Here is a 25,978-nt window from a genome sequence, read left to right as displayed (position 1 = left end):
TAGGTGGACAGGGGATGGGGAGGGTAGTTGCCTGCTGTGAACTGTTCAGAGTTTTCAACACTGGTAATATCATGTTCTTCCTCACACCCCCAAATTTGATTTTTCTTTGCTTAACTCATCATTTGTGAAGGGAAAATAATTGCTCACTAAGTGCTCAGACACTGTACTTTCATTTCTCAGAAAAATAAATCACATCTTGTTGCTGGTTGAAAGACTGCAGTAAGGTATTATCGTCATCATGAGCTTGGAGAGGCTGAACCTTGGCTGGCCAGGGGACACTGGTGCTTGCCACGCTCTCATGCCCTTTGCAGTGTGAATGCGGAAACCAGCACCTAAAAATCACCCTATATAAATGAGAATATTTCCCATGGTATCTTCAGAGTATGTCCAGAAATATGATACTAAATAATTTCTCTGTGCTCCATTCATTTATAATGTCACCAGTTACAAGCTGCACTAACAGTCATTCATCACCCAGCCAGAATTTGTAGGAATACTTATCAGTCTGCAAATTGGCTGTAGATCCAAACATTTTTCTTTCTGTCACCTGTCTACCAATATTTCACTCTGTCAGTAGAACTATGTGAAGGTTCTTAGCCAGGTAATGGAAATGTACTTTCACTTGCACATGTGAAGCCTTCTCCTAAAATCTTTCCCTTCTTCCTGAATGTAAGATTGTCAGTCAGCCCAGGTAATTTAATTTTGGTTATAACTAAATAATTATTTCAAGTTTTCAGCTACCACTGTCTTTCTTCTGATAGTTTCTTCACTCCTGCAAAGCCTTCATGATTAAACATGGGGGTTTTTTTATTTAATAGAGAATTTTAAAATGCTAAAGGAAACATGCAAAAGTGTAATGAAAAGAGAAAAAAATATTTCCTTTTATTCATAAAGGTAACAAACATCTCATGTTCATTAAGAAAAAAAATTTTCGCTATAATGTTACAATGCTTTCAGAACTACAGTTTCTCAAGGGGATATTTATAAGCTAATGTCTTTGAGTTGGGGCATAGGTCTAATTCTGAGACTGTCAGAGCTGTGATATGAGACTGCATTAAAAAGAGGAAAACACATGTACGTCCCAATGGATCTCTTTGAAATTGTCTGAACCTGGAGTACCAATTTCCATAGTTAGAGTATCAGAAGTCATTGTTTGAATGTCAAATTTTGAAATAAAAACCAACAGCAACTAAAGAAATGCATTCTGCTTAAGAGTCTTAGCTTATGTCTACAGTAACAAAACACAAAGCAGTTGTGTACTAGCAGCTCTCTGGATTCCCGACTGGTACAAGAAATTATTCTAGGAGCTGCCGTACTCTCAAGTAACACAATTTTGAGGGCTGAAAGACACTGGAAGGAGAGTATGTCCTGATTCTGTTCTCCTTGATTTCAACAGAAGCAAAAACAGGTCCTCAATCTGTGTGTAATTCACATGATCTACTTAGCTAAACAATTAAGTCACAGCTCTGACATCTGATATTTATTTTAAGTTCTTTGAGCCAGATTCTCTTCTCTGAGCCAACCCTTTTTTCTATTCTGGTGGCACAAAGGCTATAACTACTGTGGATTTTCCCAGCTGGAGGTTCTCCCAGCATGAATAAGTCTTCACCTGTCTGGCAAAATGAGCTTTCATGTTATTTCCTCCTCCTTTGCACCCTCTGAACCTTCGCCATCTTCTTATGCAAAAGAGTAAGAGGCCTGGCTACAGCCCTCATTACCATGCTTCAAATATTCTTAGCCTGCATACTTGCCTCTTCAAATTAAAGCTATCCAGTTAATTTTAAATAATCCAGAGGCTATTGTAACTAAAGTGAAAACATAGTCTGCTGTGATGCTCCTTCCGCGGTATTTCAGAAGACATACAATTGAGGATCTGTCTAAGGCACATTACCAATGAGACACCTCAAAAGCTCTCAACTGTTAAACTATAGGTCACTCCTATCTGTGCAGGCCATGCTTAAGAATTTAATCATATTGCAAGGTTATCCTTAAAGAAAAGACCCTCAATCAAAGCAAGCCAACTTTTTAAACCCCACTCTCCACCCCAAGAGAGCAGAGGCTGTGTTAAGGGGTACTCTGAAGACAGGTTCAACTGAAAAAACAACACAGTTTGATTAGTGTTCATCTACCACTGCCTGAGTGGGGAACCTTGTGGTTAATGGCTGTTCCTTTTATGTTATTTTAGGTGATGTACCAAATGAAAAGATCGTTAAATGAGACTAGTTTAATGGAGATTAAAAAAATCAGGATGTAGTTTATCACTGCTCTTATTTGAGTTTACTTTAGGCAATGTCCCAGTGTGGCATTAATCAGCTGGGAAATGTGAATCCTCACAGAGGGACTGTCCCATAAGTATGCTTTGGGAAGCAGTGGAACAATGCTAAACCACTGTGAAGACAGTACCAATTACTCAAACTTCATCCACTTCTTTGAATATGTTTACGTTGTCAAGGAATTAGTCAAGGATCTGACTCCAGTCTCAAGATAAGATGCACTCACATCCTAAACCCTTATGCCTGTGCTCGTGTTTCATGACCTAAAATCTGGAGCTCTCTGGAAGAGAAAGCTCAAGTGTATGCTGATACATAGTGTAGGCCCAAGCTCTTACCCAGCAGCATGCAGTGGCCTGAGTGTCACAAACAGGTATTACACATTACAGTGAAGACTCTGCCTTGGACAGCTGAAGAGGCATTGAGTTCAGAAGCAACTAGAAGCAGGAAACAAGCAGATCCACCAAACAGAAAAAAAGTAAGGGAGTAAGTATGGAAAGTGTGTCTAGTCTAAGGAGAAACTAAACTTTTACTTGGGCACTCCAATTCTTTCATTGTATCCCCTTTAGCTACAATACAGTTGTGTCCCACTTCTGGGCAGAATCCTATTCTAAGGTGTGACCTTCAATGAACACTTATAACATTCACAAAATAGCTATCTACCACATTTGACTTCCAGACCTGTGCTAGGATATAATGGCCCAGCAAAGTAGGTTCACAGCTTCATGTACCAAGATTTTTGGCCAAGGAAATCAGTCAACTTGGGAGGTAAACAACATCAAAGAGAGTAACATTCAGAATGCAGCAGCCCCTTCTGATTCAATGCTTTCTAATCAGCCACTTTCCAGTAATTCATTAAGACTTGAACAAAGAAGTTGAAACATTGGCTTCTCCTAGGGCTTCAGCCAACTGTAATGAAATTATAACAGGATATATTTACAAGGTTGAATATCTTGAGCTCAGCTATAATGATGTTTATTAGTAATTCTTCCATAGCTGCTCAGAAAGCATATTTGTATTAGTTAATCCTTGCCCGTGGAGACCTTTATATTTGTTTGGCAAAAGAACATTAAGAAGCATGGATTTTTTCCCTCTCTGTAAATCCCTGTTTCCATCAGAAAATGCTGTGGAATCAAGGAATGAGCCAAACGTAGTGTAGATGATTACTTTTCTGCTATTACTATTAGTGATCACTCTAGAAAATAGTTAGAACTGGAATGGATATAGATCTAGATGAACATATTCTGACAAGTTTTACAGTTGAAAAAGAAACATAAAAAAGAATTTAGCAACTATACTTTGCATTGTGAACCTCTTGAACAGCACTACACACATACAGATGAGCACTATGCGAATAATTCAAAAGCACCCTTTTTCTTCTTTTCTCCTCTGTCAGAGATGTGAACATGGAAAACACTGAAATACATATCTATTTTGAAAAGTAAAAGAAAAAATCTCAAAACGATTACAGACCTGATATACGAGTTTATGCAAAAGAGCTCTCTTTTTTTCTAAGAAGTTCTAATAAGCAGGTTAGAATGAGCAATTCAAATGGGAAAATGTACGGCATTATGAAACCCTTGCTATTTTGAATACTAAGCTGTGAATATGTACTTCACTCTTTCCAGGAGGAAAGATATATTACAATACTAATTGTTCATTAAACTATAAAAGGATAATCCACGGAAAATAATGAGACAGATAGGTAAGACTGGTCAAACTATTCAAGGCATTAATTTACTGAAGCTATCTTTTCCTATTCATAATTTTTTTCTGTAACAGATAACAATTTCCATTCATCTATCAGCTATTTGAAATAACTAAACTATCAAGGCAGACATTTCAGCTGAATCCAGAGATTCCAAATTATGCCTGGAAAGTTATTGGATAGCTCTTGACTGAAGGCAGAACCACTCTTAGAATGAGATATAGAGACTACACATTGATAAATATGAAGAGGAAATTCACTTCTTGAAATTCTGCAGCACTCTATGCAAGTATTCTGTTTTAGCTATCATGGCTGCTAATAAATGTAGATTCTAGAATATTTGCATAAATTAAACACAAGAACAGCTGCAATACATCAAAAGCAATATATGAACTAGTTGAATCATCTGAATGAAAGCTGATGACATATGCTTAACTGCATACAAGCCAAACTCATCAGTGACAAACAGGCAAACTCTATCGGAATGAAAGGAAATAGAATTGAGTTTGCCAGAGCTTAATTAGACCCTGCTCTTTTTGAAATATGAAAAGGCTTCAGGTTGATTGCTGTGCAAATGGTAATGTTTAACTGTACTTTACATTTCCTGTGCTTATTTTAGAAATGTTTCTATTTCTTTCTGAATTAGAACAGGTTCAGAACTATCATAACAGATTAATAAGCCACAGTTTCTCCCTTATAAGTACTTTATTCTAAACTGCTATCTTAAAGGTGTTCCCAGTGAACATATACCATGTTTATACTCAGGCTAAGGTCATTTTACCCTATCACAGTTACATAAGGAAACATCTTATAAATGATAACTGGGATCAAAATATTTTATTTGAGTGTTACATATAAATGAATCAAACATACTGAGCTATTTAGACATACTGATATTGGAGGCCTTATCTTTGAGGATCATGAGCAGGTGTAAAATACATGTAAACCATACATTTCAGTGGACCAAACTGTGCTGCAAAGAAATTGCTGGCCTTAAATAAAAACCAGAAAACACTTTTCATATCCTGGGACTGAGAAAGTTTAATATTTGTCTGCTTTTTAATACTGCTCTCACTGTCATAATATTCTGGTACTCTGTGATGGAGAGTGTAACTGCAGAGAAAAGAAACTGTTACCTGCAATATTCAAGAGGTTTTCTATTTATTCTAAGATAACACTTATCTTGTTAGTATTATTTAATCTCCAGATTTACTTCTTTTTTCACTCCTTGCTCTGACAGGAAAGGAAAAGCTATCCCAGACAAAAGTAAAGAAGGAGAAGCAAGGCTTTTCTGGAGGCGCTGCTCAGTTCTGGGTCAGTGGACTTCAGTATAAATGGGCAGCTTGGATCCGTTTTAAGGATTTTGAAAGCCCTGACTGCTGCTTAGACAAGGGATCCTCTATAGTCCCATGCAGCTGAATCACATACGTACACACAGAGAGACTCCACCATGCAGGCAATGTAGAGATACCCTGTTCATGAGCAGTACATCTGGGTGTTAAATTTGCTGTACCTGTGCAGGTCTTATCCACACAAATTATTTACTTTTTGTAGTAATCCCTTTTCTGAAAGTTTGAAAATTACCTGACATCTGGAAAAGCAGCTTGTTACTGAATAAAGGGGGGAAATCTGTGTATGTTAATCTTTCTTACATGCAAACTTGGGATTTGATCATATAGTAATGGGAAGCACAAATTGTATGGAGTATCTTGCTAAATTAGTCCTGACCAACAGGTCCATTCAAACTTTAGGTCCACAGCATAAAATGAAAGTAATTAGCCTGCTCTAGATTGTCTTCTGACCCAGAAGATTTCGCCGGAGACCACAAGAAATCCTCTTATTGGTATGTTTTGGACGTAAGTCTTTGTCCACTGTGTAAAAGATGAGTCCTGAAAATATTTTTCCTAAATTTCCTGAATTAAAATTTCAGTGACAAAATAGAAGTCTCTCGTGTTAGGTATGCTATGCCATTAACAGACAAGGAAGAAGTAATTATCTATCATCACAATTACAGTAACAACATCACAGCTATCTCCTCAGCTATTTTAATCCAATGGGATTTAAGGGTTTTACTAATTTAGTGCATATATCCAGTACTGTCACATATACTGATGAGGATGCATTTCACAACATTTCATTTCGAAGGTTCCTTCTACTGAAACACATCACATACAGCTTGATATCATAAGCAGTAAGGGTTAAGGAAAAAAAGGTGTCTGAATGTTTTCCAGTAGGGTTTTATTTTGCTTTTCATCTTTATTTTACAGGCTCAAGTAAAAAAGAGAACATAATTTAAATAGCAAAGCCTTAATTAGATTTGTGCCGTGTTACTCCTGAAGTTGTTCAAAATCTGCAAGCAGCATGACAGTAGTTGCTTCACTGATGCAACTTTAAATGTTTTTCTTCAAGCCAAAGACACAGATTTCAAAACATGTAGTAAGAGTAGATGTACCAAAATTCAATCTAACCAATTTATTTGAATTGACAAAGAAAGACCTAATAGACTTAAAAAAAAAAAAAAATTTTTAAAAATTAGATATTCTTAGTATGCAAAGTTGTGCCTTTACCATAAATGGTTTTTGTTTGATTAGATAACCATTTTAATTGCCTTTTTAAAAACAAAACATTAGAATTAAAAAGTAGCCACAATTTGTAACTCCAAACAGTATTTGGCATTGGTCTTAAAGCCTGTATTAAAGAAACACATTTTTAAGCACCATTTTAGTAAAATCATGGAGCATTGCACATCAATGTTTTTTGGCCCAGCAGACATAATAAAACATAGGCTATTACAAAAATGGCCACTAACCAATCAAATGCTTGGATCCTTCATGTGTTAAATCTTGTTTATACCCTAGAGATAAAGAGTTGCACCCTCAGTATGTAATCAATATTCGATCAATTCCCTCACTGGAGCAACTGTTTTCCAATTGACCGACATTAAAAATGCCCAAAACATGAACAAATAGCCCATCGGACTGCCACTAAAGTAGTAGCCTCTAATTCGCAATTGACAAAATGAAGCATTCATCCTTAAATTGAATAGAAAAGCCATATCAACTGAGGCTAACACAGGAAATCAGACACACTTTTTCTAGCAAAATGCTTTCAATCATACATTGTCTTCTGATTTCTAGTCATTTTGCAAGTTTCGTTTTGACATATTTTCTTCAACAGAGTTAAGTTTTGGTTGTGGTCTCATGGGCAGGGAGAATATGCAGCTGCTTAAGTGTCAAAACAAACAAACAAATGTCCCAAAGAACACTTTCCAACTAAAAAAATATATCTCTCTCTGTGTAACACTGCTCATGTGCGCATACATTCACAAACCATTATATTCTTTTCTAACAGTCTGCTTTAATATTCTCCCTCATCATCAAAACCAAATGTAAGCAATAAATTGTCAAAAAATATTATTTTTCAGTACAACATCAGCTGAATGCTTTTACTGAAAAAGACATTTACTACGGGTATTAAAGTGCACTAATTTGGTATGTTTTAAAACAAGTCTCACAAAATAAGATTTGCTCACCTTTAAGTTTTTTTTTTTTTTTACTTTAGTGGAAAGTTACTAGATAAAAATTTAATTGTCTAGAAAACAGGTAAGTATTAATAAGAGGGATATTTCTCCCCTTCTACAAACTACTTTCAGGTCGCTTGGAGAGATCCTCTTTAAGAATAAAACAATCCCAAAGCAGACATATACTTTAGACAGGGAGCCAGCCTCCCCTTTCTCTCTGCAGCCTTCCAGTGGCTATTTTCCTAGATGGTGCATCTTCCTCGGGTCTCTCATTGATTATGAGGATTTGCTTATAGCTTTGCACAGTGACTATTACTATGCAATGATTTTTACGTTGTTTTAAGCACTTTGGAAAATACAGTCTACATTTATAAGCCACCTTTGTGATTTTCCAGTCACATGTAGGTCCGAAACACCGCATCATTCTCTCTCAAATTACCCCCAAAACCCGTTAATTAAAAGATGAGTGTGTATATGTATGTATGTATGTATGTATGTATGTACACTTACACTTCTCATGTTTTTAAATCTTTCTCCCTGTATACATACCTATTTAAAAATCAAAATTATCTCCAGACATGAAGCACTGTATTTTCAAAGCTAAAGCCTATCTACCAAACAATAAATGTACTGCAAAGCCTTACACCTGTGCACTACCATTCTCCCACCTCTCAGAGGGTTTCCCTAGCAGATTAACACCTGAAATAACAAACCAGTAAAACACAAGAGACCTGCCATTCTTTCTTGATTGAAAAATCAAATCATGTCTACAGTAAAGAGAAAACATACAAAATATATCAACTCTTCAGTTCTCACAGGCTCAAGGCGAAGCTAGACTAATTAAAAATGCATGCTATAGTTCCTGAGTTACAGACAGTTATGCACATGGATCTACCTTGAAGTGAAACTTCTGTTTTATTTGTTATTCACTTCCCTGCATATGGGAGGAGTCTTGGTGTACTTCAGGCCCAATCCTGGTGTAATTCAGTGAAAATTCTGACATTCACTCTTCTGGGGCTAGAACTGTACACATTAGTAATTGTGTCTGTTGTCATGCTAAATACAATTTTTATAAAAATATGAAATAGAACTAAAACAAAAACCAGAAGATCTCCTCATATTGAGTAAAGAAAAAGTCACTGACTTTTTGTACACAATAGCTCAACACAGAAAAAGCTCTTCCATATGCTGACATCCTATCTTGCTCCTGGCATGGCATACTGCCATCCAAAATGTTTGCTGCCCCAAGTACTGCAGTTCCACAAGGTTTCTCCCTTCACGTGCCAGGAGAGCGTGCAACGTTAGGTCGATACTGTAAGGTATCGAGCACCCTTGGTCTGTGCTGTTATTAATGAAGTAAAAGCAGAGCCCCTTGGAGAGACAGTGTCATCATTTCATTTGGAGGACTACTCTGATGGACTTTACATTTCAAACCGCCATGTACGTAACAACTGTGTTTTGTCTTTGCTCACTCACTGATCAGCTCTCAGGGCTGGTCCATGGACTTGACATTCTCCACCATGATAAGGAAGATTTCTGGCTTATCCTAGATTTCAGATGCCTTCTGTGGCCTAGCTCTATTGCCTGAAAGTCATGTTTGACAAACACACAATATTGCTATTCCAAGGCACAATATCCCTAAAAACCCAAGCAGTCAAGGAAAGAAATGTAGCAGCAGGGTTACAGGTCATAAAGGCATCATATCCATAAAGGAACTGCACACAATGACAGAACTGAGCACTTGGATGGAACTGAAGGTTGAAGGAATATGCATTCTTTGCAGCATTTGGAACTTACTTGAATTAGAAACTAAGAAAGCTGGCATGCAAACTAGAGGCACTGAGATCACAGACATCTTACAGTTTGGGGAACTAATACAAAGATAACACTTTCTGAAATGAAATTCTGGTGATAAATAACAGTTCACCTGAATGAAAGGCAGTAAAGTCAAGGCTCATTCCATTAAAAACAGCAAAAATGGTGGAAAAAGCAAAATATGCTTATGAATACAAATACAGTTACAAATATGCACTCATCAGAACTGAACCTATCAGTGTGTGGAACTGTATATTTATTAGAGGAAACAGTAAGTAACGGGTCATTAAAAAGTGGTCAATATCAACTTGTTCAGGAGAATTTATCAAGAAAAATTTGAGGATGGCTTCGAGATCAAAATACTATCAATATATTTAAAGAAAAGTAATTCTTTCTCCTCACTCAAATGAAATACTATGTAACAAAACCGTATCCTGCCTACTTGTATTTTTGGGGTAGAGCTGACACCTAGTCTTGGTTCAAGCAGAGATAATGGTTATTTCCACTGAACTCATTGGGACTGTCCATATTTCTGCATCATGGTGTGGCGAGATCCTCGCAGCCCCTGTGATCCTGCCTCAATAAGCACTGGCCTAGGCCGCATATTGTCCTATGGCATCTATACTGCTTCCAGGACCCAAGCTAGTTGCATTTTCACATGGAGACTGCCACACAGATGTTCCGCCAAGAAGAATAATATCTGACACTTCATTCAGTTTGTTCATTTATGAGAATATATTTTCTTTTAACTACTAGATCTCGAATATGCAGAGTTATAATTTATTTGCCTATCACGTCTGTCTCAATAAAAATAAAGAAAAATAAGTCCCTTAACTATTTGGAATATGGATTATATTAAGCTTCTGAAAGCAGAATATATTTGCCTGGTTCTGTTCCAGAAAAGCCTGCCTACCAACTTCACTGTAAAAATAATTTATTTAAAAATTTCGGATGTGGAATCAGGAATAATTACTATAAGCCAAGAAAACTCATTTTAATTTTTGAATGTAACAGTTATTCTTCTTTTAAATCAATTTCATCCACTATTTTGCTAATTTCTGAGGTAATGTCTGTTTTGGTGCACACGTAATTTTGGAGAATGCGATTTTTATTAACTCTCATCTTCTTTTAAGCCTCCTGAATGCCCAGCAATTCCTGTTAACACAATATACTAAAAAAAAAAAAAAGCTATTTCATTAATAGGAATAATAATTGGACAAGACATAAGTATTACAAAGAACTCTGTGTTACACCATACCATACATTTTAATTTCCTAGAGACAAGGTTTATATTCCTCAATGGTCTCCTTTTTTATTCCAGATCTGTAATTACATTCACTGAAGTAGTTTAGTTTTAGGCACAGCAGGTCTTGCAGAATTAGGGACTTCCAGCTGTAACTATCACTACGCTTAGAGGAGATTTTTTAAGCGAGCAAAAAGAACAAAACTTTTCTTATGCCTTACATAAGGTTACATGTTTTTGATTCAACCGTAAACTAAAATAAACCTCAAACATATCTTTCAAATCTAACTCATTATGAATAATGGTTAAATTAGCACCACGTCATGGGACAACTTACAGTTTTCTTCTGCTGATGTACAAGAAATTTTGGCATAAAACTGAACTCTTAAGTTTAACCTCAAAGTTTAAATAGTTTGAGGGCCAAATTCTCTTCTCTGATGTTATTCTAAATCTGAAGTAGATATGCTCAGGAGGCTAATTTGAACATACTGGCAAATTGAGAGCAATATTTATCTTCATTCCTTCATGCTTGAAAAATAACTAATCAAAATGTTTTAAAATGTCTTGCTGGTCTCCCAGCACAAAGACAAATTTCAGCCCCCTACCCCCGGTAAGTTCAGATAGCTCATTTCTCCACTGTTGTGGAGAATATGTAAGAAAAGAACAGTTAATGCAGACTTTTTTATTTCCCAAGACTTCTTTAAATCTAATTACATGGAAGTTATTTTGGTTCTGCTGAAAGTATTTCGATAAAGGTAACAAAGAATATCTGAGAAGAATGACGAACTATTCTAGTTCCCCCAGGGTGACATTCAAAAATAATCTGATGCTGAATCCTCCCTGTGAAAATACATATTTGGGTTCTTCATAAAAGAAATTGACCACAGTTACGCATCAGAAACAGGGGTTAGTTATGAAAAAGATTGCCCATTGAGGAGCTTTCATAACTAAGCTTAAAAACTTTACGAGACACTTCTTAGTGAAAAAAAAAAATCACACTCAAGCATAGAAACTTCATAAAAATCAGGCAAGTAAAGGATGTTGTGACAGAAAATTTAATCCCACTAGATATAATAAGGAACAACTTGTATTTTTAGTGACATCCTATCAGAAATCCTAGCAAAAGATGAAGACTGCTTTTTGGTTAGTTGGAATACGTTATTTCTTCTGAATATACTCTTCAAAGTGCTCACTCTCATTAATCAGGTCACCAAGAAAAACAGGGACAAATCTGTGTGAGATAAGACTTTTGAACATGCAGGGACAAAAGAGATAAGAAGTTAAGACAGCTGAAGTGATGGTGAAACTAGTATTTTTATTGTATATATGAGTGTCCTTCTGGGTCCTACAAGATACAGGATACAAGTCTTCATATGGCCAAGAAGCACACAACACCAAATATCCCTGATTATTAAGGGGAGAAAAAGACCTAAAGAGTCATTTCCAGGCAGGTCAGAGCAGCTCACTGCCCCGACACGGCAGAGCAGGTTTGAGTGTCCACTCTATTTCAGTGCTGCCATGTCCCTTTGCCCCGCAACAAACCCACATGAAGTAGAGCACAGCTCTTATTCCCATGACATAGCTCTAGTCCAGAACCTGCCCTTGAATTGCCTGCAAGCCACATCCAAATGGAGCATCACAGATAACCACTCTTGCTTTTACATCTTATTTATGTATCTATGAATGAGTGGTACCTGTAGAATGTCTGACAGTGTCTCACCTTTCTTTTTCCAGCTTCACTGAAGACACCTTATGATGCTGTGCTTTTCCGTTATGGCCTGAGCTAAATGAGGTCCCCACCGCAGTAAGGAGGAGGTCCCATCCCCTCTCAGCCCTCGCCCCTGGTCACGTGCTCCAGCCACTTGCCTTGTGCTGCTCCTAAAATTCACCTGGTGGCACTCCAGGTCAGCTCTCTTTACTGTGCAAACAGCTAACCAAGCCTCCAGAATGAAATAAAATAAAAGAACGGTGTGTGTGGAGGTGCTGCTTAGTGAGTTGAATTAGCTCACTGTGTGGTTAGATAACGCTGGAACCAGTCCTGAGAGTGAGGGAAAGAGAGAAGAAGGGGGAGCACATTTCAGCCGTCCTCCTATTCAGTTCATTGATAATACGGAGTAGCATCCTCAGAAAAGAAAAAACAGAAAACACACAGAGATGATGCTTCTTGCACGCTCTGTTCTGTATACAGCACTGTTCTGGGTGCTTTCTGTTTCAAATGAAGCAATTGGGCTGCTCAATTTTCTTTTAAATCAGACACTTGGGTTTGATTTTCGGCAATAACAGACAATCCAAATATATAACTCCAGTTTTGAACGCTTGGCTGAGTACTCAGCCGAACGCAACACTTTTCCTGACTGATGGGAAGATGAGCCATTCTCTTCAGCTGACACTCAGGTACTACCAGTCGGAGTAAATAGCTGCTGTTCATGTGTCAGTGACAGGAGTTACACAAAAAGGGTTGATGATTTGTAACAAAAGCTTTGTCACAGTTCTCTACCTCAAAAAACAAACACACACCATCACAAGAGGTACTGATTTGTATCCTTGCTGTTTGTTATAAAAAACTGAATTAATATGAAAACTTGACTATTATTTAAACTGTAGATCTGCCCTTTCTAGGCTGGAGAGAAAGCTGCCTTTGTGGCGGCCCATAGAACACTGCACCTACACCAGGAAACACTGGAGAACTTCTCTACGGACATTTAGCAGTTCCACTCCTTTTGTATCCAATATAGTTACTAAAACTAACAATTAATAGAAAACAAAGTCTTATTATGCATAATACTGATGAATTAAAGAAAATTCCCCTTCAAAGTTGTATAAATATTATGAAATATTTATGCTTTCTATTTTATAGCTCAATATGATTATTTAGTTAGGAGCAAACATCTCAAAAGAGAGAGAATGTTGTCCACAATATACTTTTTCCTCAAGCCACCTGATACTAGTGACTATTGCTCCCAGGTTTACACTTTTCGCTCTTTCATTCCCTTGAACAGAAGACACATGTAAGGCTTCATGCATTCTGCGTTGAGAAGATCTTTTTACACTTTTTTCCTGGAAAAGTGTACACAGAGGGTTTGCTCACAGCACATAAAGAATTCAAGTCACAGTTAGTAATCACTCATGACCAGTCATGTTGATAACCAGCAGCATCTTTTCCAGTCAGCAATCAAATCTGTGGCAATCTGGTTTGGGCTGGCTTTCCCTTTACTACCAGAGGCTTAATGCTCTGAAAAAGCAAGAGTATCTGGAAGTTCACTGGGACACTACAACCCCTTACTGATAGACTGCTCAGTACTTGGGGTAGATCACACTCAGCAGAAGCTTCCAAGGACTGAACATTAATTACTTTTTGCTTGATGTGTCTTTTTTTAGTCCAATTTCCTTAGACTGTGCAGCGAGCTCACTGTGCAAGCGCCTGCCCTACCAGTTACTCACCTGCTAGCTTCTGAACTTGTCACCTAACTTCAAGTTTTTCCAAAATGGGGTTTAATTTCCTTTAAAATAGACCACTGGACAGAGAAAAGCAACTCTACCAGTGTGACCTGGGGAGGGCTCATCTCGACTTCACCTATTACCAGCCATCAGCCACAAGGGCGCTCTCCAGGGACACAAATCCCTAAGAAACCAAACTTCCCTATTTTCCCGCATCTTGGTTTCTCTCCAGTAGGGTCTCTGGCAGGCAACAAGAGAAAAATGTTAGTGAGCTACAGCTAAGAGACAGTCACTATAATCTCCTTCTTGTTGAACTGCACCATCCTAACTAACCTACACAAACCCCTCACACAGCTCCGCTCCAGTAGGAAATGTTTTGCATGGCTCTGCATCAAAACTAACTGCGGCAGAGGTGACCCGCTGCCCGGTCTCCTGGCCAAGCAGAGTCTGTGAACATCACCACGCAGCTGTGCTTGGCCCTGAACTGCCCCTGCTTGTCACGGCCAGGCCTGACCTGTGCCAGCGCTGGAGAAACAGCTCTCTGCCCCAGCCTGAGCATCCTCCAGAAGGTGAACCAAGCCCCCATGCCCAGCACAGCCTGGATCTCCTGCACCTGCCCCAACAAGCCTAGAAAAATCCATCACACGGGAACCAGTCAAGTGGAAGAGGAAGTTTAAAGGAGTAAGTCCAGGCATCTGTCTCTCAGATCAGACATTTCTCCTCTTTCTGCTAATCAGAGGAGCAGTGCTAAGTTTGGGCAGAAACGGGGCTTCCTCAGAGCTGGCTGCACTGTAACACAGGGAAGTTGGGAGGCTTGCTCAGAGGGGCTGTAGATCAACTGTGGCCACAACTGACCTCCGAGCAGAAGGTGCTGAAGCCCGAGTGACCCTCTCCTCCCTTGTGTCCCGGATATCCCCACAGCTGAACTCCTGCCGGGGAGCAGGGCCGGGGCACCACGCTGCACCCCCACCCTCCACATCCCCTGCGAGGTCGGGTCCCGCACGGGAGCGGTGCTGGGCTGCGCTGCCCTCAGCAAGGCTCGATCCCAGCAAAGGCAGAAACCTCCCCGGGGCTGCCGTCTCAGAGATGGGGAGAGCAACCCCGCTCGCCCCCTCCCGCCGGCACCTGGCTGCCCCGGCGGAGACGCCGTCGGGCTCGGCCGCTGGAGGAGGCGGCAGGGACGGGACCTGGAGGGGGCTGCATCCCCAGGCTCCCTGCGCGGGGTAGCGCGGTAGCTCTTACCTCCGTGGCGGGCAGCGGCGAAGAGCCGGGGCGGCGGCGGGGCGGCGGCGACGGCTGGGGGCGGCCGGGGCTCATCGGCGGCGATGGCGCGGGGGTCGGGCGGCGGGTCTCCGCCGCCGCTGTACCGCCAGGAGATCACCCGGTCCCGCCGCGGCGGGCGGGGCGGCAGCGGGCGGCCGCCGTCGCCCAGGGCTTGGAGGAGGAGGTCGAGGAGCGCTCCCCGCTCGGCTCCGGCGGCGGGCACGTCCCTGCCCTCGGCGCCCGGCGGCGGCGGGGCCGAGGCCAGCAGCAGGAGCACGATGGCGGGCAGCGCCTGGCGTTTCTTCGCCCCTCGCATCTCTGCGGCGCTGGGAGGAGGCAGAGAGCGAAGGCGGTCAGCGCCAGCCCCGGCCCGCACCCCGCCCGCCCGCCCCCCATGCCGCGCCCGGGGGCACCCCCGCGGCCGCGGAGGCGGTGCGCGCCCGCCCGCCGCTCCCGCACGCCCGGGCCGGGCGTAGCCCCGCGGAGCGGCGGCGGCGGAGGCGCAGCGCGGGGACCCGACGGGCCGCCACCGGCTCGCCCCGCCGCGCCTCCCCGCCAGCCCCCGAGGAGCCCCGCCGCGCTCGCCCGGCTCCCCGGAGGGCGCATTTATAGATGCGGATTAGGGGAAGGGTATTAACCCCGCCGCACATATTTGCGGTCCAGGGCTTTGCGGGGGATTTGCTCGGCTCCCCTCGCCCCCGGCGTTCCCGCGCCTGCGGCTGCCTCCTTCCTCCGGCGGCGGAGCGGGGCGGCGGGGGAGCCCCACGGGCCAGCCCGCCCGGGCAGTGCCGCCCGGCGCTTTTCGGGCCAGAGCGTACAGACGGGCAACTGGACGGAGTTCAGTTAGGGGCGCGTTACACCGGGAACTGCTGCAAATCAGGGTGTAACAGGCAAAAACAATTACAACAGGCTGATGCTTCGAGAGCGCTGCTTAATGCCCCTAAGTAAGCCATTCTAATTATAGCAAACAGTTAGGATTAAGGGGGAGGGAGAAAAACTCTGTTATTTACAAACTGTTTTGTACTTGGCCTCCCTTGCAAATCCTCTTGGGCGAAAGAGTTAATCGGAGCCTCAAAGGAGCCGGCTCTCCCCGACGGCTCCGGGCTCTCCCTCCCTCCGCCGCTGCCGCCGCCGCCGGGGCGCACGGCAAACCCGGGGAGTAACCGCGGAAGGACTCGGGCTTCGCTGCAGAGGCAGGGACACCCCCTCACTCCGTGCCAAAGGCCCCCTCCGGAGAGCCGGCGGGCGGCTGCTTACCTTCAAGCGGAGGCAAGTCTGGCTGCTTGCGAGCGGGCTGGGCAGAGCCGTCCTCTGCCGCCGCCGGAAAGCCCGGGTCCCCGCGGAGGCTCCGCCGGGCGCGGAGCGGGGCGGTCGGTGCTGCGCCCGGAGAGGGGGGATGCGCCCTCCAGGGCCATGCGCTTCTCTTATATAGTCGGCACCGGCGTACTCATTTGAGTAGTATCGACTTTAGGTGGGTGGCAGTCGATGGAGACACCTCTGGTAATCACTCTTGGGCTCAGAGAAGGTCTTTTCTGACAAACTTCCTCCTCCCCGTTTGTCCCCCGGTGGATGGCAACTGAAAGCTGCATTTGAAGTGGCTCTGATCTATTTGCGAAATTAGATTTCCCTGAAGATTGGGAAACGCTTACTAATAAAGCTGCCGGCTCAAGAGATTAAAATGTGCTTTAACTTAGCGGGATTCCCTTGAGAATATAGCAAGAGAACTATTTTTTCCCCTTTTTCTTGCTGAACAAAGAAGTCGTGAGCGAAGTCTGAAGTGTGTTTAAATTTGGTTCTGTTTTGATGGCAAGGAAAATGGTAGACTGTCTTTAGCGTGTGAATTCACAAACTAGAGACCTTGTAAAAGTTTGTTTCTCCAAAATATTTTTTTTAATTTTTGACAATGAGACTTAATTAAAAGCTAGCAAAAAACGTCCTGACCTAATGACACCATTAATCCCACAGGTTAAAAAACTTGCCTCTTAGAGCCATAAATATGTAAGCAAATAATTAGTGAATGAGATCTCAACTTTTAGAGAGTAGTGCATACCGGTGGTCTGGGTGTAGATTGAAAAGCCATACAAATTTTTAAAATTATACCAGACAATAGTTCACATTATGACAGAATTTGCAAGTATAACTCATTGAGATATTTACTTAATAAGAGTAGGAGAAAAAGAAAAAGGATTTGAGATATCCTTAAATATGTGAAAATGGGGAATTTAGATTTGAAAGAGATTTAAACTATTCTGCATCTGTCTGACATACGACATTTTGCTACAAACTCTGTCTCTTTCCCAAAACTCTGTCATTCATACCCTTCTCTGGTTATCTCAGGCAGAGCACACTCAGGGCTGTATCTCACAGGGGCTACGTCATCGCTGGCGATGGGAAGCCAGCTTCTTCCCCACATCCTCCTACTCTTGTGCCATCCTCACTCACCTTTGGGGGGCTGATGCCACAGAGATCAGGGATCAAACCAAATTTAACTAATGAAGGGCTGCAAAGGTTTTGTCACACAATTTTTTGAGAGGTCAGTGTACTGCACTAGATAAACTGGTCTGGCCTGTGGGTTCCCAGGGTAATAGAAGGGAACTGTCAATCTCTTTCTCACGACATGATTTCCTGCTTTTACCTCTTTATTGGGGGCATATAAGGAGTTTTCTTTGGTCAAGCTGACCGTTAGGTTGAGTGACGAGGAAAAGGGAGAGCAGTGATAAGCTGAGAAATAAAGCAGCATATTAGTTTACCAGGTCCAAAACAAATCCCAAAGCTTCTCTCCATTTGCTTTTTGCTTGTTTGCTTTTATTTTGCCCACAGAGACACATATTGCCACAACAGAATGGGACTGAATTCTCCTCTAGAAATGACCAAAGTATTGCCTTGACTCAAGCTCCTCTGCCCACCTTCATAACTAGTCATAGATTAGATTTACATCTTCTTCTAGCCCTGGGACCAGGTCACACGGGAAGGAAATCTATGTGGCACTGTTAAGATGGAATAATTTTTCTGCTTATAAAAAAAACAAAGTCTTTTTTGGGTGTCTGTTCAAGGCCAACAGCAGTATACTCATAAGAATTAAAAGCAATATTGCAAAAGGCAAGCGAATAGCCCCTCTTCTCTCCCCCACATCCCCCAAAAAGATCTAAGAGGTCTGCAAACTGCTAAAGCTGGCTATGAAATCTTGATGAGCAACATCCTGGAGCTGCTAGTTTGGGAAAGTTTGTGACTCCGTGAGCAATGATTATCAAATACGTCGCTCACATTCAGTGAGTTTCTAAGATACAAATACCATTACAAATACTAAGGCCATTAGATTTTATTCTTTAACTTACATGTGGAGGATTTAGAGTTTTAAAGCTTTGTATCAGAACCCAACTAGGCCCTTTACCATTATGAGCCACACAGTTTTACCCTTCTCCTTTACCTCTGATGTCACTTGTTTCTCTCCTTTGGAAGAGCTGCATCCTTCTCTCCTTGGATTGACATTATACCCATCCAAAGGGCAATAAACTGTTTTTTAATTACTGTTTTACATTAAACCAAACTGACAAGTTGCTTGCTTCATTTGTTACCAGGACTTTTTTTTTTTTTTTACTTTTTTTTTTTTAATGTTATCCTTTGTGTATTTTCGAAAGAATGAACAAGAAGTCAAGGAAACAAGAAAGTGGGTGTCCCTGCAGAGCAGCTTGAGAGGCAGATCTATGAGGCCCTGAAGTTACTGCAATGATTCCCATTCACTGCTGCAGGAGTTGGAGCAAGCCTTAACATGAAAAGGACCAATTAGAGTCACAGCACATCTAAATCACAAGTTTTAAGTAGCTTTTTCAGATTCTTTCTATGCCCAAGAATCTTAAAGACTTATTTAAAAACAAAACAAAACAAAAAAAGATTTGTTTTCTATTATTGCACAAAGCTTTGTCTCTTTTTAAATTGTTTTGATATTTGAATTCTTCAGAGAGCACTTGAAAGAATGGCAACCAGAGTACAACCAGAGGAAGATGACTGCTTTACTAATCCCAGGCAATTCTGGCAGGTTGAAAACCCATTCTCAGGCCACAGTTATATTGGCGCTTTTGTTTGCAGCTCTAATGTGCCTCCTCATCATTATATGGAGAAGGAACCTCAGCGTGAGATTTACATCAAAGAGAACATCTTAAGACTGCACTCAGTATCTTATTTAGGAACTGAAAACCTGTTCGTAGTGAGCCTAAATAAGTCTGGTTATTTTCTTGTTGTAGGCAATGGATTTAAACAAGTACATCACATTTGTTTCCTGTGGCATGTTCTTTTTATTTTCTGATCTGTCTTAGCCACAGGTCTATGTCTGATTGAAGTTAAAAGCAAACTAGTTAAATCAAAGTATCATAGGGCTGACAGGGACTTGGAGAGATGATCTAGTGCTTTCCATTGCCCAAGGCAGAGCCAACTCTACCTATGTCATCAGGGCTCAGTAAAAAACCCAACTTTAATTTTTCCCATCAAGCTCAACACTTCAACCCAAATCCGTTAAATGAACAGTTGGTAAATGTTGGTTTAGTAGTGACATTTTACGTCGGGATTTACACTGAAATATAAAAATTATCTAAATGTATTCCCAAAGCACACAGTCAAATAAGACAGGCTAAAGCAGATTCAAAATTTAAGTGTCTCACTGTTTTTAAATAAATCTGTCAGCCAAAGATTTCCGTGGCCACTCAGCTAAATCAAGAAGAAAAACAGAGAGAAAACCTGGTTCTGTTGAAGTCCATGGGAATTTTCCTGTTGACTTTGTTGAGCTGGGATTTAATGCAGGTTTGTTACTAAAGGAGAGCTGAGGAAGTGAAAAATTACCTCAAAAATATTAATGTATTAGCCAAGGCAGTAATTTATAGATGGCTGCTGTAATTTCTGATAAGTAACAGAGGATTCCAGCTGGTTTTCAGATCACACTATTTCCTTAAAATCAGACTTTTTAAACAGCCATATATATATATATATATATATATATATATATATATATATATGCCTGTTGAGGCTGATATAAATATACTGGATCCTGCCTCAGTGCCGAGGACTTGATCAGATGATCTCTTGAATATCTTTTGCAGTCCTTTATTTCTATGAATCTACAGATTTTTTTGCAAGCAGCTTCTAAGGTACAGAACATGCTAATGACAGTGAAAGGCCATACAGTTAAAGAAGTAAACCAGTATTACTAAAAGTGATATGAGAATCAGTGTACCTATATATCATAACTTAAAACTTAGTCCATCTCATAACTTGATGCTATTTTTTCCTGCATTTTTTTGTAGAAATACCACAGCAGAGAATTGTGGGATGTTCTTAACTGAATTTTAGGTAGCAGCTTCAAATATTTATTCCATGACATAAAGATCATTGTCTTTCCAATTAAAAAATAGAAGATAAGTTTTATTATTACAAATATATGTAAATATTTTTTACTACAGAGCAATAATGATCTTTACTGGCTTTATCATTAAGAAATTCTACGCTGAAGTCACCACCATTTGGGTTTGGGGGGCATTTTGCACCTACAGTTAAGACATAAGGAGACATTTTTGGAGGACCTTTGGCTCACCGTGCTCTGGAAGGCTCAGCTGGAAGCATGAAGCAGCTTCTGACTGAGATATTTCAAGAAAAAACCCGAAAACTAACCTACACGTTGTTCAGCAGGAAGCAAAGAGGGGATAGAGGAGAAAGTTGGGAGAAGGAGAGTCTGGTAGAAGTGTGCAATAAGTCCTTCTTCCTCCTTTTATTTTTCCTGAAACAGTTTCAGTAGTGGAGGTTTTGCTCCTGCACCACCTGAATGACTGTCTGCCGCTGGGGCTATTCAGCTGAAGGAGGCATACAGGAGAAACTACCAATTTCAAGAGTAGAGCCTGGGTCTATAGATGTTATTTCACAACAGTCTAATCCAAATAGTTTGTCTCTTAGGCCAATTAGTATTGGGAACATAACAGCAAGAAATGAACATTGCTTGCCTTTTAAATTGTTCCCTGGACAAGATCTTCTGCAAAGTTTCCAAAAACGAAAAATGGAAAGACTTTAAGACCCAGACAGATTTTGCAGGATCCAAGAGTGGTGTACTGAGGAGAACAGGTCTCGAGGGCCAAGCAATAACCAGTCTGACCAAAGGACCCTTTTGAACTATTTGCAGTCCTTCACAAACGTTGTGCCATGGATGGTTTGAAAGGAATTATTTGTATTACGATGACTGTGAAGACTGACAGTTTCTTAAAAAATCTCCAATAGTTGCTTGGTTTATGGTCAGCTTCTGATTTTGACCAGAATTGCATTTAAGAAGGAAGTAGCAGCCCCCACCAAGAGTCCTGCAGCAGGCACCTGCTGTTATCTTACCCCATCATCAAATGAAAAATAGGTACCTGTCCTGGTTTCACCTGGGATGGCTAGATGGGTTTAAACCACGACAGTACTGCATATTCCCACTGGTTTGAGTCTTTCTCTTTTGAACCCAGTCCTGGATTCTCAGCTGTGTCGGATGTACCGCAGAAGACAAAGTCCTGTTTCTAAGCTAATGACAGTTTATTACACCTGTCATTATAGCTGTTAAAATAATTAATTTACAGATGCAGTGGATCAAAAATAAATCTCTTGCCTGACATAGAAGACATCTTCACCATGTGCCCTTCATGACAGCAGACAGGACCTGACACCACCAAAAAGCTGACTGGTGACCAGAATAACTGTGCGTATGACATGGGTTCCTTGAAAAGCTCTGTCTGGCCAGCATGAGGACCATCATCTAAACAGACAGATCAGTTTCCTTTCAACAAAACCAAAAACTGAGTGGCATTTTCAGGGCTTGGCAGCTAGGGCAATATCAACCAGAAGACCTTACGTTGAAATCCTGGAGCGTCTGATTCAGAAAAAAAATGTTTAATATCCTCTCACAGTGAGAGACTTCAATCAGGGGAACCTGGACCTAGGGATTTTTGGAGAGAAAGGTTCAATGGCAGCCTTCACTGCAGATGGAGAGTCACTGCAGGGGTGCTGCTTTAGAGCAGCCTGAGTCTAGAGCTCACTCACCCCTTCTGCTGAGGTAATAATTTTTAAAAGAAAGAAAATTTTGATGGAAATGTCCTGTTAGTGATGAAAGAGGAGGCATGAAAAGTTTTAGAAAAAATGAACTGTAGGGACCACCCCAAATGAGAAAGTCAGCCAGCTCAGGTTCATGCCACCTCCAGCACACAAGTTCAGACATTAGATGTCATTCCCTACAGAAAAGACATTTCCTGATGATATATTACATCAAGGATAGATTTCCGCAGTGGTCTCTTCTGGATGACCAGTGATTTCTTGTCTGATTTCTCAGTAGGCTGGCAAAGTTTCCAAACCTGCTGCACACTGATGGTGTCAATGCAAGAGATTTCTAAGAACCATTTGACTTTGTGCCACATGACAGTTTAGTCAAGAGCTTCGAAAGTTAACATGGCCTGAATTCAGTGGATTAACAACTGGTTCACTGAGGAGCTTCATAATAAAAGTTTTAGTGGGGTATCCTCATTTAGTTGAATAGCAGGCACATCAGTGTTGATTTGGGAAGAGATTTTCAGCAGGAATCAATTTTTAGACTGGCAAGTGATAAAGAAAACTGGTCTCTGTTGCAGGCCAATATGGATGCTGGGACCAAGAGGGCACAATCAATCAGAATGCAGCCAGATACAGAGAGTGAAGCCATCTAAGTGTGGATTCCTACCTGAAAAACTGTCACTCTGGGAAAAAAAAAGTCGTAATTGGCCAAAACAATGCTGTTGATGACCAGAAAGAAGAATCCCAACTAATACTATTTCTCACTGATGAGACTGCTGCTCAAATCTTGTACTTGAATCACCAGTTCACACCTCAGGAAGAATAACAATAACTGGAGACAAATAAGGAATATGCTTTTAAGTTTGGAAAAATATGTTAAAGCAAAAGACCCAGGCTTATCAGAGAGAACCTTGAGTTTAGCCTAAAAAATTCTACTCAGAAAACAGAAATTTGATGTTAGGGAACTCTTTAATTTAAGAATATATTTGGAAAAGACTATCATGGTTATTCAGTCTATAAACCTGAAATTACCACTAAGAGTGCAATAGAGACCTCCTTCAAACAGAGTATAAAACATGCACTCCATACGCCCTTACAGACTTTGGATGACACAATATTTTTAAATAGTCTAGAGCGAATTTTAAATGCCTGCAACAGGCCAAAAGACAAATCTATAATGTCTGAAGGAACATCAAGGAAAAAATCAATAACAATGCCAAAGCCTTAAGGCCTTGCAGGAGTAGGGAATTTTTTAAATAAAACAACCCAAGGAAGCAGGTCATCCCCTTGCTATGAATGTCAGAATGCTTCTGTCTACCTGACCTAGAGGAAAAGTATCATGATAACTCCTGCTCTGGTGACTGATTTATATCTGAGCCTGTGATTATGATACACTAGCCAAGCAGCTGAGAATTTTATGAATTACTAATGGTTCTTTTTGACATACTGTCTCCAGCTGTGAAAGTCTCCAGTGACTCAAAGGAAGGGGAAAAATCCTTTCCTCTTCTCCCCCTCCTGAAGCAAACGAGGCATCGAAGGGATGCCTAACGAAAGGTCTCTATTTTCATCAGGTGACTAGTGAAAACATAGGGTTAAAGCAACGGAAATGGAATAGGTGAGCAGTGATCCTATAGCTTCCAAATTTATTTGGATACAGCTGCTGGTTATTTCTAACAGACTAGTTCTAGGTGCGGCACGGTTCTGTTAATAGAGGCAGTGGGATCAATGGCTTTATCTTTTTTCCTCCCAGCTTTCTTATCAATTCTCCAAAATTAAATAACAGTTTGAAGGAATGTGTGATAGTAGATTTTGCCTATTTTTTAAGATATCCATCCTGTGACAGAGAAAATCACCTTATAATGAATTATATCAATGCCTTATAAACAAAAGAAATAAACTGTTTAATTTGTTAACATCAGGTTTGAAGTCCTCTTAAAGACCTTGCTATATCCTTGGTCCCAACTGAAGCTTTTGATGATCATGAGTGGCAGTAATAAATTACACATTGTGTAAATGTTTTTTTTCTGATAATTATGAAAAGAATAAGCATTTCATTTTGTTTTCCCTTCTCCCGTATTGCAGGATTGGATTGTTACAGAACCCAGCTCCAAAATCATACCAAAAAAAAGAACTAGATCTTCCAAACTCTTTGCAATTGTGTCTCTTTTTGTCCCCTTTTCTTATTCCCTTTTGACAGTGATACTCCAAAATCTGAAATATTCACCTTACCTATTCCTTCAACTGCCTCAGTTTCTCCTTGGTACACATTGGTTTATCCTGCCTTCCTCTTTTCAGCCATCCATCCCCCATGCTGTTCTTTCTCTTTTCAATTAAAATGACACATGACACTACAGCTGAAATATCAAACATGTTCACTCATGCAGTTTTTTGTTCATCCTTTGTATTTTTTAACAAACAGAAAGCCATATACTAATGTTTTTGTTACCAGGGAAAAGAAGAAGAAACCATACTAAACACACACAAAATTTCTGCTAAACATTTGTTTCTTGGAACCTGAACTGTGACAATTTAATAAACAAGGTAAGTAACAATTTTTATATTTGTTTATGTTTCAGTTTTAATAATGGTTGTTTTTATTGTTGTTGGTGGTATTTTTTCTTTTTTTCTGTGGGGTTCTTTTTTCAAATTGTCTTGGACATTTTTAAAGGAATAAAGATTGACTGACAGAAAATCAAGCTGTGTTAATTCCATGCTGTATTGTTGTTGGAGATTATTTTCAGTTTAGTTGAAACCAATATTAAAACTAGAAGTTGTGCTGAGGTGGTACATTCCTTATTCTGAATTATTACATCTTTTGCTACAAATCCTGACACTGTGACCCTATGGGAGCTAAGCTGTGACTATCTAATAGCTTCCACTGGATCCCTTTCTGTGCCCCGCTGAAGAGACTCCTCAGTTCAGGTAACCTACTTTATATCAATCAGCATCATCCCTCTGCTAAAACTGGGAGTTCTGTAACAAAAAGAGAACTCTGCTGGCATAGAAGGGGCCAAATGGAGCAAGAAAAAAGAAAAAAATGAAGACATATCAACCTTTCCCAGTCACTGGCAGGATTACTACAAGGCACACCATGATGCTGAATTAGAGATTGTTAAGACAGCCCTGAAGATGCTCGCTCAGCTGCTTGGAAGCAGGGTTGCCTGTCACAGTGCGTATGGCCCCTGCCCAGACTAAGAGAAGCTGCTGACCCTGCTCGGACAGACAGGAAAATGTGGGCACTGGCAAGTGGCCAGGGCGTCTGATTCACAGATGATGAATCAAAGGCACAGAGTTAGGGGAGTCTTGGCCCTGTCTAAGGGGATGTCCCAAGGCACTGGAGAAGGATATTTATTGCTTTTGGTTTGTGACTGCTTTTTGCCTGATAAATGCCTATTTGGAGAGGCTTTTTTACCAGAATGGCAATGGCAGTTATGTGCCTGACCTGAAGGACAGAGAGGACAGCCTACAAAGTCCACCTGCAGTGATTTACCCATTGGTCAGTTTTGCCTCTCAACCCTATTCCACTCTTCATAACTGGAAAGTAACATGAACATTTATTATACCTTGTTAAAATCTTTCTTTCTTTGGCCCGTTTTCCTGAGGCAGTGAATTCTCACCCAATTACATTATTTGTCTGTAGCTTCATGCACAATTTAAACCAATATAAT

At 40.8% G+C, this 25,978-nt stretch overlaps 1 protein-coding gene across 1 annotated transcript in view; it reads right to left on the bottom strand.

Moving 5' to 3' along the window:
* The window catches only part of ALKAL1 (ALK and LTK ligand 1), a 37,899-nt gene extending 21,260 nt beyond the window's left edge, over positions 1 to 16,639 (bottom strand). Inside the window, exons 1-2 of the mRNA XM_087735766.1 lie at positions 16,515 to 16,639; positions 15,237 to 15,583 (exon numbers count right to left, since the gene is read on the bottom strand). Of these exons, the coding sequence (XP_087591892.1) occupies positions 15,237 to 15,573 (337 nt within the window). The 5' untranslated portion in view covers positions 15,574 to 15,583; positions 16,515 to 16,639. The remainder of the gene's footprint in view (positions 1 to 15,236; positions 15,584 to 16,514) is intronic.
* Positions 16,640 to 25,978: the final 9,339 nt, after the last annotated feature.

Source organism: Nipponia nippon, unplaced genomic scaffold, assembly GCF_047370975.1.
Source record: "Nipponia nippon isolate SJK-2023a ecotype South Korea unplaced genomic scaffold, ASM4737097v1 scaffold_1, whole genome shotgun sequence".
Lineage (NCBI taxonomy): Eukaryota > Metazoa > Chordata > Aves > Pelecaniformes > Threskiornithidae > Nipponia > Nipponia nippon.
The sequence above is the reverse complement of the archived record's forward strand: the minus strand, read 5'-3'. Positions and strand labels throughout refer to the sequence as shown.